The sequence below is a fragment of the Anser brachyrhynchus genome (assembly GCF_964034855.1).
Source record: "Anser brachyrhynchus genome assembly, chromosome: 22".
NCBI lineage: Eukaryota > Metazoa > Chordata > Aves > Anseriformes > Anatidae > Anser > Anser brachyrhynchus.
Window position 1 is genome coordinate 3650637 of NC_137715.1, and position 14040 is coordinate 3664676.

Sequence of the window (14040 nt, forward strand, 5' to 3'; positions counted from 1 at the left end):
ACCGGCGGGGGGAGAGCAGGGACGGGAGCCCCGGGCCGGGACCAGGGCAAAGCACCCCCTGCCCCGGAGCAGGATGAGCCGGGGGGGCAGCTCAGCACCTCCCTTGCGCTGGGTGCCCCAGTTCAGCCCCTCAGCCCTTTTATTGCTGCACAAGGGGAGATCCCCCTGAGGCTCCTGGATGTGCTTCTGCGGGGCTGAGCCGTGCCGGGGGGTCCACAGCCCGCTCTGCTCTGCTGCCCCCCCCGGGGTGGGCGAGGTGCTGGTGGCTGCACGGGGGGGTCCGGCTGCGGCAGCCCCACGCAAACAAAGTGCTCCCCAGGCAGGGGGGCTGCTGGCGGGGACCCTGGCGGAGCCAACGCGGTGTGTGATAGCTACCGGGTGCGTGATGCCGTGGTCCGGCTCCGTGCAACGTCCCAGAGCCGTCCCATCGAGCTCTGCCGAGGGCAGGAGGCACAGCGAGGGCTGCCCGCATCCTTCCCACCCGCACGCAGCGAGCTCGCACGACGAATGAGACCGCACAGCGTCGCCTTCGTGCCCAGCATGAACGCATGCCTTTAATGCAGGATGGTCGAATTCACAAAGCAGAGAAACGCCGGCCTGCACCCTGTGCCCGTGCCGGGTGGCTGGCTCCCTAAGCGGGGTCCTGCACCGGCCGTGGGGGCAGCCCCAGCGCGCTGCAGGGACAGGAGCGGCTGGCCAGCGGGCACCAAGGGCTCGGGAGCTTTTCCATCCCCGTGCCTTGTGCTTCATTGCCACCCTGCAGCCGCTCCCCTGGGGATGGGCGCAGCGAAGCCTTCTCCCCCCGCAGCCACGGGCTCTAGGAAGGGTTGTGCTGCAGAAGCTCAGGCTGGAAAGGGAAAGAGCAAGCACAGCTGCCCGTCTGCGTGGGCCCGGGGGGATTGCCCCATGGCGAGGGGGATAGGGAGGGTCCCTGTGGTCTGTGAGTAGCCCTGAGCGAGCCGGCTCTAGAAGGACTCGTCCTCCTGGGTGCTGGAGCAGTACTCCAGGTAGTCAAACTCCTTGACGGGGAACGTCACGCTGCTCCACTTCTTGTACCTCCTCTTCTCATCCGGGGTCTCCACCACGAAGTTTTTGATGCAGAGGATGGGCAGCTTGACGTGCTGGTAGATCATCTCCATTCCCCACTCCTGCGTGGACGGGGAGGGGGGGGACGGTCACCACCGTGTGGTGCAGCAGCCCAGGCTGCAGGACCGTGCCTGCGACCCCACAGCTGGGTGCTGGAGGCAGCTCCCTCCTCCCAGGGCACGTCCCAGGGCACAGCTACCCACGTCCATGTCCCACACGCGTGGCACAAAGAGGGACCACGTGCTGAAGGGAAAGGCAGCCCCAATTCCTTGGCCAGGAGCTGATGCGCGAGGAGAGTGGCACAGCCTAGGGGCAAGCAGGGGGGATTTCCGTGGCCCCGCTCACCTGGCTGCACCCACTGCACATGACGCGGCACCCAGGCTCCCAGTCCTTGAACGTCCGCGCGAAGCTTATTTTCCCCAACGAGACCGTATAATAAAACCTGCAAGGAAAGGACCAAAAAACACCCTAAGGACAGTCCAGGGGATAAAACCCCATCAGCACTTATGCTCCCGTAGCCGCACGGCCCCACGGAGCCCCCCGTGACCTCCCCGGAGCAATGTCCCCAGTGCTGCTGCCACCCCTGCCCATCCCGCGCAGAGCGCGCGGTGGCTCATGTGGGTGACACCTGAGAGCCGGCCTCTGCCTGCTCGCTCCTACCTGAAATTGGGGTTGATATTCACGTGGTGCATGCCCTCCACGGTGCGGATGTCGCTGCCGCAGCACACGGCCACATTGCAGTTGACGCAGTAGAAGCGAACGTCGTCCGGGTCGTGCTGCTGCCGCCTCTCACTGATCTTGGCTTCTTTCGCTCGCCAGCCGATGACAGCATTTCGCTGCAGCTCCGCGATCTGCAAAGAGGGCAGGGGAGGCGAGACAAGGGGGAGGACAGGGTCAGCACGGGGTAACAGAGAGGGACAGACCGCAGACGCAGCAGGAGATGTGGCCACGGAGGGTTGCGCCGTCCTGGAGAGCGTGAGCCGCACGGCGGGACAGACCCGCAGACGCTGCCCCGTGCAGCTCATGGCACCCCTTCCCAGGAGCCGGTGCTGCCCCAAGGGGAGAGCAGGCAGCCGAAAACCAGGGCGCAGAGGGGGCTGTGCCCATCAGCAGCCAGGGGAAGGAGCTGTCTGGCCCTCCGCAGCGCTCACCTTCTGGCGGTACTCGCGCTCGGGCATGGCCTGCACCGCCCGGATGGCCCTCTGCATGAGCTCCACCAGGTCCTCGTTGAGCAGCTCCCGGGAGACCTCCCTGCTGTTGGCTTTGGCCAGCACAGAGTACACGCTGTTCTCGGCGCGGGCACGGCCCCGGGCCTGTAACAGAGGGGCCAAACGCTGCGGTCAGCAGGGGAGGGCTGCGGCCGACCCCCTCATGCTGCAGATCCTGTGGGGCACGGCACGCTCCTCCCGTGCCGCTGCACCTCTGCAAGGCTCTGCCTGGGGTCGGCCTCGTCCCCAAGGAGCTGCCAGTGGATGCACGGGGTGTAATGGGGGTCCCCACGTGCCCCCCCAGGTGGCTTTGGGGCATCCCAGCAGGGACCAGGCAGGGGGGCTGGAGGGAGCCTGGGTGCTACCTGCACCATAGCGATCTCGTTGGTCATCAGCCCGTAGCGCACCACGATGTTGCACTTGGGGATGTCCAGGCCCTCCTCGGCCACGCTGGTGGAGAAGAGCAGGTTGAGGTCTCCTTTGCGGAACTGCCTGATCACGTCCTGCTGCTCGTTCTGCGGGGACAAAGGGGGAAATGCTCCGGGGCTGCTCCTGGAGCGGGGACCGTGTAGGGTTCCGAGCCCCTCGCAGCACCCCCAAAGCGTGCAGAGAGGTAGGGCTGGACCCCATCCAGCTCCTTCCCATCCTCAGTGCTCCGTGCACGTCCCGGTCCCCTCACCTGCGTCATGTGCCTGGTCTGGTTGCTGTAGCCGGCCCCGGTGAGGACAGCCGCCCTGATGTGCTGCCCGCCCCGCGTGGCCGCATCCTGCAGCCAGCTGAGCAGGCTGTGGGCGCTCTGCCGGGTCTTGGTGAAGACGATGCCCCGAGAAGACCCTTGGGGCTGGAAGTGCTCCCGCAGGATCTCCTCCAGCTTGCTCAGCCGGGGGTTCTCGTAGAGCTGGCACCCAGCGAGCGCCAGCAGGCTCGCCCTGTTCTCTGCGCAGGCAAGCGGGGCGTGAGGGGTGCTCCGTGCCCCCAAAACCAGCCTTGCACCCACCCTGCTGCAACCCCCCCCCGGGCCCTTCTTTTACCCTCAAAGGTGGTGGCCAGGAAGCGCTCGGTGGGGTCCTTCATGTCCCTCTCCATGGCGTAGAACTTCTGGAGGTACTCGAAGGCATCGACCATGCGCACCGTGTCGTTGATCAGCAAAGCATCATTGTACTTGCGCAGGTGCAGCGCGCACACCCGCGTCTTGCGACAAAACCTCTCCGCCGCTGGCGAGGGAACGGGGACCGGGGTGGTGACACCCGGCCCCCGCCAGCCCCATGCCCCCCAGCACCCCCTGCCGCCGCCTCCTCACCTCTCTTCTCCAGCTCCACGACCTGCTGCTCGTAGGTCTGCGTGCCGAAGTCCTGCGGCAGCCCCGCCATCTCCATGTGCTGCTGGATCTGCACCATGATCTTCTTCAGCCGCTGGCCGAAGGGGTCCTGGCAGCAGAGAGGGGCTCAGGACCCAGGGGTTTGGGGACACTGCTCCGGGGGTGCAGCCGGGTGGGTTGGGGTTAGGGGTGGTTTGCGTGGCAGGACCCCGATGGTTATGGGATCCCCTGCACCAAAGCTCTGGCTAAGCTGATTCCTTCAACCGGCCTGAGCTGGGGGGACAGGGGGACTCCAGGACCCCCCCAAACAGCCAGGGAGGACCCCCCCAGCTCAGCAGGACCTGGGGGCAATGCCGTGGGCTCGACCCACCACCTCTCACCCATGCTCTCTCCTGGCACAGGTCGTACTGCTTCTTGGGCTGGGGCACTTGTCTCTGCAGTTGCTGCACGTGCTCCTGCGCCGACGTGATCACCTCGGTGTCCAGGTTGGCGCAAATCTGAAAGGGGAGAGCCCCAAAACCCAGCCCTGAGCCCCGGCAGCCCAGCACGATGCTGGGTGCTCGCTGGCACCCGGCACCACCACCACGCACCCCACTGAACCCCAGGCTGGGGGCGCAGCACCCACCTGCAGGATGTGCTCCACGGCCCCCTCGAAGGACGTTTCCCCCCCGGTGCCGGGGGACGCCGTCAGGCCCAGGATCTGCGGCAGGTCCCGCTGCCCGCCGAGCTTGCGCTGGAGGTAATTCAACATGATCTTGTTGTAGACGGCCTCCTTGTGCGTGTGGTGGCACTCGTCTATCACCAGCAGGGAGAAATCTGCACGGGAGCGAGGGAGGAGAGCGGGGTGAGCAGCGCAGGGACGTGCCGGGGAGGGGGTGTCCCAGCCAGGGGGGTCCCGTGCCCACCCGTCAGCTCCACGCGCGCGTCCTCCTCCCGGCTCAGCAGCGCGTTGTGCAGGATCTGGGCCGTGCAGATGACGACGTCGCTGCACTTCGCCACCTGGCTGAAGAAGCACTTGTGGCTGCTGTCCCCGCTGATGGCCGTCACCCTGAAGGCGCCCTGCAGGACGTGGAACTCCTCCTTGGCGTGCTGCTCCACCAGGTGCACCTACACCCCACCGACCCCATCAGCTCCGAGCCGGGACCACCGCCCGGCGAGCAGCCGGCGCTGTGTCCCCCCCCCCGGCCCCGTTATCTCCCAGGGTAGGGGACGGGGACCCTGGGCCACCTTGTTGACCAGCACGGCCACCCGGCCGTCCCGCCGGCTCTCCAGGTGCTTCCAGCAGACGTGGACGGCGGCGCGGGTCTTGCCGGCCCCCGTGGGCAGCCAGACGATGCAGTTGCGGCCACGCAGGGCTGGGGCCACGGCTTCGTGCTGGTACCCCCGCAGCTCCATGGGCAACGCCGGCAGCACCGCTCCCCGTTAGGAAACGAAACCCGGGGAGGCAGCCGGGGTGTGGGGGGGGGGACCCCTCTTGGTCGCGATGCCGGGCCGGGACACGCGGTTGAGTGGGTCTGGGATGAAGCGAGCCGAGCCGTGCCAAGCCGTGCCAAGCCGTGCCAAGCCGCCCGGCTCGCACCGACCCCGGTCCCGATCCCGGTCCCCGCCCCGGTCGGGAACAGAAACCGAAAGCGGGAGGAGCTGCCGCAGCCTTTCCCTACGCCACGCACCCAGCCCAGCCCCGCCTCCCAGTTCAGCCCAGTGCACCCCCACCCACACTGCCCCCCAGTTCAAACCAGTGCCCCCCCAGCTCCTTCACACCCCCCACTTAAGCCTGGTGCACCCCCATCCATCCGCACCCCCCAGTTCCCCCCCCGTGCATATCCCCTCCCACATCAGCCCAGTGCCTCCCAACCCATCCCAGACCCCCCAGTTGATCCCAGTGCCCCCCCCTCACAGCACCCACCGGCCCTGGAGCTCTCCCCCCCCTCCTCCTCTGAGGTTTGGGGGCCCCGGTGCAGGGCCAGACACAAGGGGGCAGCTGGGTGTGCACAAGTACATTTATTTAATTAAAAAAAAAAACACAACAACAACCCAAATTAAAAAAAAAAACAGTCACATGGAATGGGCGGACGGGAAGGGCTGGACGGGGTCCGGTCCCCCCCCCAGCAAGGCCAGCAGGACCCCAAAGGGGCACCAGCACCCCCCCCCACCAAGGACAGCCAGGGGCAATAAGGCAGCAGGCGACCAAGCAGGGGATAAATTAATGCTACGCCCCAGCCCCGCTCCCATGGGGTGAACGGGGACGGGGGGGGGCAAGGAAAGGATGCGAGCAAGAGCCAGCCCCACGCTGCTGAAGCTGGCTCACAGAGCAAGGGGGAGCAGGAGATAGGACGAGACCCCCCCAAGGTGCCCCCAGCAAGGCAAGGGGGAGCTGGGAGGGGAGGGTGCAGCGCCCCTGCCCCCAGGGAAGAGCTGATGGAGAGGCAGCAGGAGCAGGGACCCCCTACTCCCCCGAGCCCGGGGGGGGGTCTCTGCCCCACAGCGGGCGGGGGGGGTCCTGCCGTACATTCAAGAGGAGGAGCAGGCGCTGCCTGTGCGTGGACGGGAGCGGGAGGCGAGGCCCCTGCAGAAACCCAAAGCATGGGGGGGGGGGGGTCCTGCCCTGGCACCAAGACACTGGGGGGGGGGGGGCCTGCCCCAGCACCAAGAGCAGGGGGCAGAAGGCACGGCCCCAGGGGAGAGGCAGCAAGGCAGCTCCACTCCAACCCCCCCACCCCTCACCTTCCCCTAGGAATGGGGGGCTGCCAGGGCAGGGATAAACCCCGGACCCCCCCCCCCCCCCAGGGGGAACACCCCAAACCCCCCCAGGCTGTTCAGCAGCAGCAAACCCTGCCCAGAGGGGGGTTCCTCTCTCCAGCCCTGCCCCTCCCCGGCTGCAGGCAAGGACCAAGGGGGGGGCCTGGCAGCAGCCCCAGGAGTCCAGGCCCACCCCTCCCCTACTTGTCGATGAGCCCCCCCTCCTTGAGCTTGAAGTAGAAGAACTTCTCCAGGGTGTTGGCACACTTGCAGTAGTCGCTGTCGGGGGGGTTGTACTCGCGGCAGTTGGTGATGATGCGCTGCAGGTCGGCGATGAACAGCTTCTTGGTGACGTAGTAGCGGTTCTTCAGGCGCTCCGTCATCGTCTTCAGGTCTGGGGGAAAAGGGTCAGGGCCCCCCCGCCCCCCCCCAGCACATCCCCGTGCCCCCCCACCCATCCCTGACAGCAGGATCCCCTCGGGTCGCCAAGCCAGACCCAAGCCAGGGGTCCCCAAGAGGTACCCAAGGGGTCCCCTCTTTCTCTCCTGCCTCGCTCCATGGATGTCCCAGCACCCCAACAGCGAACCCCCCTCCCCACCATGCCCCCCCCCCCCCCCCCCAGGCCTGGGCACGCTGCAGCCCCCCCACGGCCCCCCGCCACCCACCGATGGGGAAGCGGATGATTTCGTAGTAGTCCGGCGCCTCCGACTTCTTCACCGGCTCCATGAAGGGCCACGCGCTGGGGTGGGTCTGGGGAGGGGGCAGAGGTTATCATGGGGGGGGCAGCACCCATCTGCCCCAGCACCCTGGGGTCCTGCTCCCCAAATAATGCGTTCGTAACCCAGGCAGAGCCGGGAGCCGTGCTGGGGTCACCCTGCCTTCCCCCCCAAGGGACTGGGTGGGGGGGGGTGAATGGCACCGCAGCGCGCCCCCGCTCCCCACCTTGATCTGGGCCAGGAGGTTCTTGAGGGTGTTGTAGAGCTGGTCGGGGTCCTTCAGCTCTTTGCTGCAGGACAGAGCAGAGCCCGTGAGCACGGAGCCCATCGGCACCAGCCTCCCGCTGCGGGGGACACCAACCGGGAGCCCCCAGCGCCGCTGCTCCCAGGGGATGCAGCCCCCCCACCAGGCACCGCTCACCCTTTCTCCTTCCCCAGAGGTTTCCAGCCCGTTTCTCCTGGAAGAACAAGGCTCAGCATCACACCCCAGGGCCCTGCCCTCAGCCACCTGGCGCTCAGCACCCCACTTGCGGGGTCAGGACGGGGCCCCCCGCCCCTTCCCCAGGGACCCTCCGGCACCCAGGCGGCACGGAGCAGCGCCGCCTGCCCGAGGACTCACGGATGCCGGGGACGCTCTCGATGGGGATCTGCCGCACGCCCTCCTTGAAGCAGGTGAGCCCCGGGTACACCTTGCGGATCTGCGCCTGCTTCCTCTCGATCAGCTTCTTGATGATCTGCGGTGGGAAACGGGGCGGGGGGGGACATCAGCGGGCACTGCAGGATGCTCCAGGACCCCCCCACAGATCCAAGGAATGAGGCTGCACCCTCCTCCTGCCCAGGGCCAGCCCTTGCCACTGGAAATCCCAAAAGTGACCTTTTTTTCTGCCCTGCAAGCCCATTTCCAGGGTAGATGCCAGCCTTTGGGGACCCCAAAAGGGAGGTGATGGGGATAATCAAGGGATGGCTCCCGTCACTGCCCCCTTGGGGTCCCCATCACCCTGGGTTTGGGGTCCCCCCCCCCCAAAGCAGCACCTCCTTCTGCTTCTTGATGATGTGGGAGAGCTCGGTGTAGGGGATGCGGGGGTTCAGCTCGCACTCCATCAGCGTCGCCCCCTCGTAGTCCTTGATGTAGCCCAGGTAGCGGCTCTTGGGGACCTTGATGTCCTTGGAGAAGCCCTGGGGGGGGGGAAAGAGATGGAAGGTGGGGAGGGGGCTCGCGGGCAGGGGAACGAGGCCGAGGGGGGAGCCCCAGCCGGGGAAGGGGCCCACCTGCTTCTTGAAGTAGCCGATGGCGTACTCGTCGGCGTAGGTGAGGAAGTAGAGGATGTTGTGCTTGATGTGGTACTCCTTCAGGTGGTTCATCAGGTGCGTCCCATAGCCCTGGGGGAGCCGCTGTGAGACGGGGGGGGCCCTCACACCCCCCACAACAGCCCCCAAGGGTGCCAGGACCCCACCACCACGCGTGGCAGGGCGACGCCTGCAGGGCCCCCGCTCCCACCCCAGGGCTGGCACCACCCCGGCACCCGCTGGAGCTGGCCCAGCACCATCCTGCCCCCCCCCCAGCCCCCCCGAGCCCACCTTCACTTGCTCGTTGGACGTCACGGCGCAGAAGACGATCTCCGTGAAGCCCTGCGTGGGGAACATGCGGAAGCAGATCCCCCCGATCACTCGGCCGTCCTTGATGAGAGCCAGCGTCTTGTGCTTCCTGGGGAGGGTTCCAAGGCCAAGGGTGAGACGGGGAGACCCCAAAACCAGCCCCCCCCCCCCTTCCGCCAGCCACCCACGGGTCAAAGACGAGGCGGGTGATGTACTCCTTGGGCATGCGGGGCAGCTGGTGGGAGAAGACGTTCTGGAGGCCCACCAGCCACATCAGGATCTTCTTGTTGGACTTCTGCGAGAGCGAGTTGCCGATGACGTGGAACTCGATGATGCCGCGCCGCTCCTCCAGCCGCGCCGTCTCGTCCCGCGCCGCGTTCGCCGACAGCAGGCTGGTCTGCGGGGCATGTTGGGGGGGGGGGAGCGGCTCTGACCCCCCCACCTTCCAGGCATTTGGGGTGGCACGGGGACCTCAGAGCCCCTGATTGCTGGCTGCGCCCCGCGGTAGCGCTGTCTTGGTGCTCCCCAAGCCCCGTACCTCGGGGCCCAGCATGGCAGCGGGGTCGGTGATGGTCAGCATGACCTCGTTCACCAGCTCCATGGGGATGTCGCCCATCACGCGGATCCTCTTGGCGTCCTCCAGCGTCAGGCTCTCGGGCAGCTTCCGCTTCTCCCCTGGGGAAGGGGGGCAGAGCCTCAAGCACCAGGACCCCGAGGAGCCCCACCAGGACCCCGAGGAGCCCCACCAGGACCAAGCCGGGTCCCGCTCCTCCCTGCGCTGGCCCTACCTGGCATGGGCTCCGGCGTGCCGGCGTCCATGCTCGCGGCAGAGCTGCTGGTGCTGAGCTTCTTGCTGAAGAGCGGCGTGGTGGGCACGGCCACGGTGCTGACCGCAGCTGGAGGAGGGATGAACACCCATGACGGGAACACCCGCGGTGGATCGGAAGCACCTCATCCACCCCGCGGCAGCGTGGGCAGCATCCCAGCCACCTCCTCACCCCGCTCCTCCACCCCGCAGCCCCAGCAGCGGGGAGCTGCTCCCCAAGGTACCTGGGCGCGACACCAGCTGGGCACCCTCGGCGGCCGGCACGGTGAAATCCGCCTCCCAGATGGGCGAGTTCTCGCCGTAAATCTCCTCCTCCAGCATGGACAGGAACCTGGCGGGGAGCCGCGCGTCGGGCAGCCAGCAGGAGCCGGACACAGCGGCCTCACCGACGGCGTCCCCGCCTCGGGCACCTACTTGGGGAAGTGGGTGAGGATCAGCGTCCGCTTCTCCGGCACCAGCTTGTCCTTCTCCACCCGGAACTTCTCCAGCAGCTGCCGGCGGGTGACGGTGAAGATGGACTTGAGGAGGCTGCGCCCGAAGACGTGAGTGGTCTCGTAGCGGGGAAGGCTGTCGCAGCTCTGCGGCACGTGGCAGTAGCACAGCCACCTCGGGGACAAGAGAGCACGGGCTTTGGTGACCCTTCAGCTTCAGCATCCCTCCTGGGACAGCTGCACGAGCCCTCCTCGGGAAGCGGAGACCCCACGGGGCTCATGGATGATGTGATTTGGAAGCACAACACCTGAACTCCGGCTCCGGGAGAGCTGGCAGGGCTCGGAGACACGAGCAAGAGCTTCCACGAAGGACAGGGGCAGGAGAGCAGCTCCCTGGCCCCCACTTTGCCAGTCCCTGAGCCAGGGCAGCCAGGGCTGCGGGGCTGGGGACAGGTGGAGGACGCGAGGCGTCCCCATCGGAGGCTGCCTGCCTCCCTCACCTCGTGTAGTTGACCTTGTAGGTGGCCACGTCGTCGTTCTGCGAGCGCTGCCGGAACTGGGACGGCGTCTCCAGCTTCCAGTAGTTGAGACAGAGCAGGAACATCTTGGAGAGCTCGTACATGGTCTGCCGCTCCTTGGGGGGCAGGTGGCTGAACTTGTACTGCACAAAGTTCAGGACTCCCTGGGGAGGGGGGAGAGAAAAGGGGGTGGTGTACGGGTACTGGGGGGGGGGGTACCGGGGCTGGGGGGCACAAACCACAGGCACAGGAGCAATGGGGAGCCCAGGGCTGGGGCAGCCACTCCCAGGCACTTGGAGGTTTGGAGAAAAAAAGGCAGAAAAGCAGGGGCAGGATGGGGCAGGATGCGCCATCGCTGGCCATCACCCACATCGCTGCTCAGCGCGCCCAACCCCAGCCACCCCAGCTCTCTCCAGTTACCCGCTTTTAGGGACAGAGCCAACTGAGCCTGAGTTTGCACCACAAAGCAAAAAGCCCCGCTGTCTGCACAGTTAGGGGACACGTTGGGGCCGAAAACCACAGGACAGGCCGAGGGAAGCAACAGCAGCCCCCCGGTGCCGCCCGCCACGGAGGGTGCGAGCGCTGGGACCACCGAGAGCGGCCAAGCGCAGGACGAGGCCGCGGGACGAGGCCCCGGCGCGGCTCGCGAGCCTCACCTGCTCGATGTTGGGTTTCTCGAAAGGGGGGCTCCCCAGCGACCCCTCAACCACCGGCTGGCTCATCTGCAGGATGCACTTCCTGAGGAGCTGCAAGAACCCCGTCAGCCCCCCGGCACTCGTTTAACGCCCGCTCCTTCCCTGGAAATCCCAGGGGAACCGAACGCGGGACAGCGCCCGGGAACAAGGCGGGTTTACGGGGTCGAAGCGGGGCTGGTCGGACACGTCACAGCCCCAGATAAAAATAAAAACATGTCCCAGGAGGTCAGAGGAGAGGGGAAGCAGCCGGCCAGCCCCGGACGCACCTTGAACAGGTAGAAGTAGACCTGCTTGGTGTCCGTGTCCTCCTCCTTGTGCACCGACATGAAGAGGTTCTCCACGTCCACCACCATGCCCAGCAGCCGGTTGATCTCCTCCTCCGAGACGTTCTCCAGGTGGGACACGTGGTCGGCTGCAGCGAGGAGGGCGCTGCGGTGAGACCCCCACCCCGGTCCGGGTCCCAAGGGGGTCCCGAGGTGGGGGGGGGGAGGTCCCAGGGGTTTGGGGTTACCCAGCGCGTGGCTGCAGCTGCGGCAGGGCTCGCTCAGGTTGGTGACCGGCTGCTGCAGGTCCATGCGGGGGGCCGTGGGGGGGTTGGGGTTCTTCCAGCCGTTGCACTTGCAGGCATCGTTGGCCTGGGACGAGGGACGGGAAGGGCATGGCGCAGCAGCCCCGCGCGCTGCCCAGTGCCAGGGCTGCTGCCCTCAGGGACCAAGAAGCTTCCCTTCCCACCCAACACACCCATCCCGCCCCAAACATCCTCACCACTCCCACATCTGCACCCCCAGGATCCTGCACAGCTCGGCTCCCCCATCCTGCATCCCCTGCCTAGCTCAGCACCCCGTTCCTGCACCCCTTATTCATGCACAGCCCTGTACTCCCTCCTGCATGGCTCAGCACCCCATTCCTGCACCCTCTGCTATGCACAGCTCTGCACCTTGTCCAGCACGGCTCAACACCCTGCTCCTGCATCCCCTGCCCGGCTCAGCATCCCGCTCCTGCACCCCCTTACCCATACACAGCCTCAGACCCCCTCCTGTTCAGCTCAGCACCCCATTCCTGCGCTCCCTGTCCATGGACAGCCCTGCACCCCGTGCTGCCCAGCTCAGCACCCTGCTCATGCACCCCTTACCTACGCACAGCCTCAGACCCCCTTCTGCTCTGCTCAGCACCCTGCTCCTACCTGGTTCAGCACCCTGTTCCTGCACCCCTTACCCATGCACAACCCTGCACCCCCTCCTGCTCAGCTCAGCACCCTGCTCATGCACAGCCTTGCACCCCATTCCTACACCCCTTACCCATGAACAGCCCCACAACCCCTCCTTCTCAGCACCCTGCTCCTACCCGGCTCAGCACCCTGTTCCTACCCCCCTTCCCCGTGCCCACCCCCTCACCCCATCCCACCCAACTCAGCACCCCGTTCCTACACCCCTAATCCATGCACGACCCCACACTCCCTACTGCTCTGCTCAGCACCCCGCCCCCGCACCCCCTGCCCTGCTCAGCACCCCGTTCCTGCACCCCTTACCCATGCACAGCCCCGCACCCCATCCTGCTGAGCTCAGCACCCTGCTCCCACCCGGCTCAGCACCCTGTTCCTACACCCCTTCCCCACACCCACCCCCCCACCCCATCCCACCCAGCCCAGCACCGCCCCCCCCAGCCCCGCACCCCCCACCCCATCCCACCCAGCTCAGCACCGCCCCCCCCAGCCCCGCACCCCCCCGGGGCCGCCCCCCCCGGGCCCACCTTGCAGGCGGAGAACACCCCCAGCTTCTCCAGCTTCTTGCCGCGGGGGAAGCCGCGCACCTGCGCCTTGCGCTGGCTCGCCCGCTGCTGCTGGCTGAGGCCGGGCCGGGCCGGATCGCTGGAACCCGTCCCTCCCGCCGCTCCGGGAACCGGGCCGGCCCCGCTCCCGGTTCCCCCGCTCGGCGCCGCCGCCGTGCCGGGACCCGGCGGGGGTCTCCCGGGCTGCGCGGCCTCCGGCTCCGCCATGCCGGGCCCGGCGTGCGCCGCCAGAGCACTGCGCCTGCGCGCCGGGCACGCCGGGACCGGTAGTCCGGAGATGAACGGGGGTGGCCGCGGGGCTCCCGGGACGGTCCCGGGACGGCGGGGCCGGGGCTCCCGCTGTGTCGGGGCTCCGCTCCCGCCCGGGGCTGCGGGCTCCGTGCCCCCGGCCCCCGAGAAGCGAAGCCGGGGCCCAACGCGGCCCCATAGCCTCGAGGGTCTGCGGTCCGGGCCCGGTAACGCGGGGCCGCCCCCAGCGGGGCACGAAACGAGGGGAGCCCGGGGCCGGTGCTCGGGGCCCGGGTCCCGGGGCCGCGGTAGCGGGCGCTGAGCGCCCCGCGCTGCGCTGCCAAATATGGAGCGCGGCCACGCCCCTCTCCCCGCCCACTCTGCCTAATACGGGGCGAGGCCACGCCCCCGTTTCCCATAAATGGACGAGGCTCCGCCTCTCGGCGCTCGCTCGTCGGTGAGGCCACGCCCACCGGGCGCGCCGCGCCTCCTGCGCCGAATATGGGCCGTGGCCCCGCCCCGTCCACGTGGTGTATATGAGAGGGACCGCCCCCATGCCCATATATGGAAATACCCGCCCATATCTCACTAGGGGGCGTGGCTTGGCGGCCCGAGGGTTCGCGCCAAGCCCGGCGGCGCCTGGAAGGTGCCAGCAATGGGGCGGGGGGGGCGCGGGGCTCGGCCCGGCTCGTCCCGGCTCGGCTCGTCCCGGCTCGGCTTGGCCAGGCTCGACTCGGCCTGGCTCGGCTCGGGTGCCACGGCTCCAGCCCCGAGATCCCAGGGCTGTGTCCCCCCAAGGTGCTGGGGCACCCAAGGGTGCTGCCCCCTGGGCTGCAAGGGGGCTGCTCGGGGCCGCGCAGAGGCCGGAGCCCCCCCAGCCGCCCCCCTCCA

The 14040-nt window shown here is 67.9% G+C and overlaps 2 protein-coding genes across 2 annotated transcripts; both read right to left on the minus strand.

Annotated features, from left to right (window-relative positions):
- Positions 1 to 528: 528 nt before the first annotated feature.
- DHX58 (DExH-box helicase 58) lies at positions 529 to 5226 on the minus strand. The gene is made up of 12 exons (XM_080565256.1): positions 4840 to 5226; positions 4518 to 4719; positions 4238 to 4428; positions 3993 to 4109; positions 3595 to 3721; positions 3326 to 3508; positions 2974 to 3230; positions 2660 to 2809; positions 2238 to 2399; positions 1747 to 1937; positions 1432 to 1528; positions 529 to 1148 (listed from the first exon to the last, which is right to left on the minus strand). The coding sequence occupies exons 1-12, from the start codon at positions 5005 to 5007 to the stop codon at positions 966 to 968; spliced, it is 2028 nt and encodes a 675-aa protein (XP_080421382.1). The 5' UTR covers positions 5008 to 5226; the 3' UTR covers positions 529 to 965.
- A 369-nt stretch (positions 5227 to 5595) lies between these two features.
- KAT2A (lysine acetyltransferase 2A) lies at positions 5596 to 13469 on the minus strand. The gene is made up of 18 exons (XM_080565257.1): positions 12883 to 13469; positions 11645 to 11768; positions 11400 to 11545; positions 11095 to 11184; positions 10421 to 10602; positions 9904 to 10095; positions 9714 to 9820; positions 9452 to 9559; positions 9202 to 9338; positions 8852 to 9060; positions 8646 to 8772; positions 8337 to 8447; positions 8100 to 8243; positions 7687 to 7801; positions 7489 to 7525; positions 7294 to 7357; positions 7017 to 7101; positions 5596 to 6745 (listed from the first exon to the last, which is right to left on the minus strand). The coding sequence occupies exons 1-18, from the start codon at positions 13126 to 13128 to the stop codon at positions 6552 to 6554; spliced, it is 2418 nt and encodes an 805-aa protein (XP_080421383.1). The 5' UTR covers positions 13129 to 13469; the 3' UTR covers positions 5596 to 6551.
- Positions 13470 to 14040: the final 571 nt, after the last annotated feature.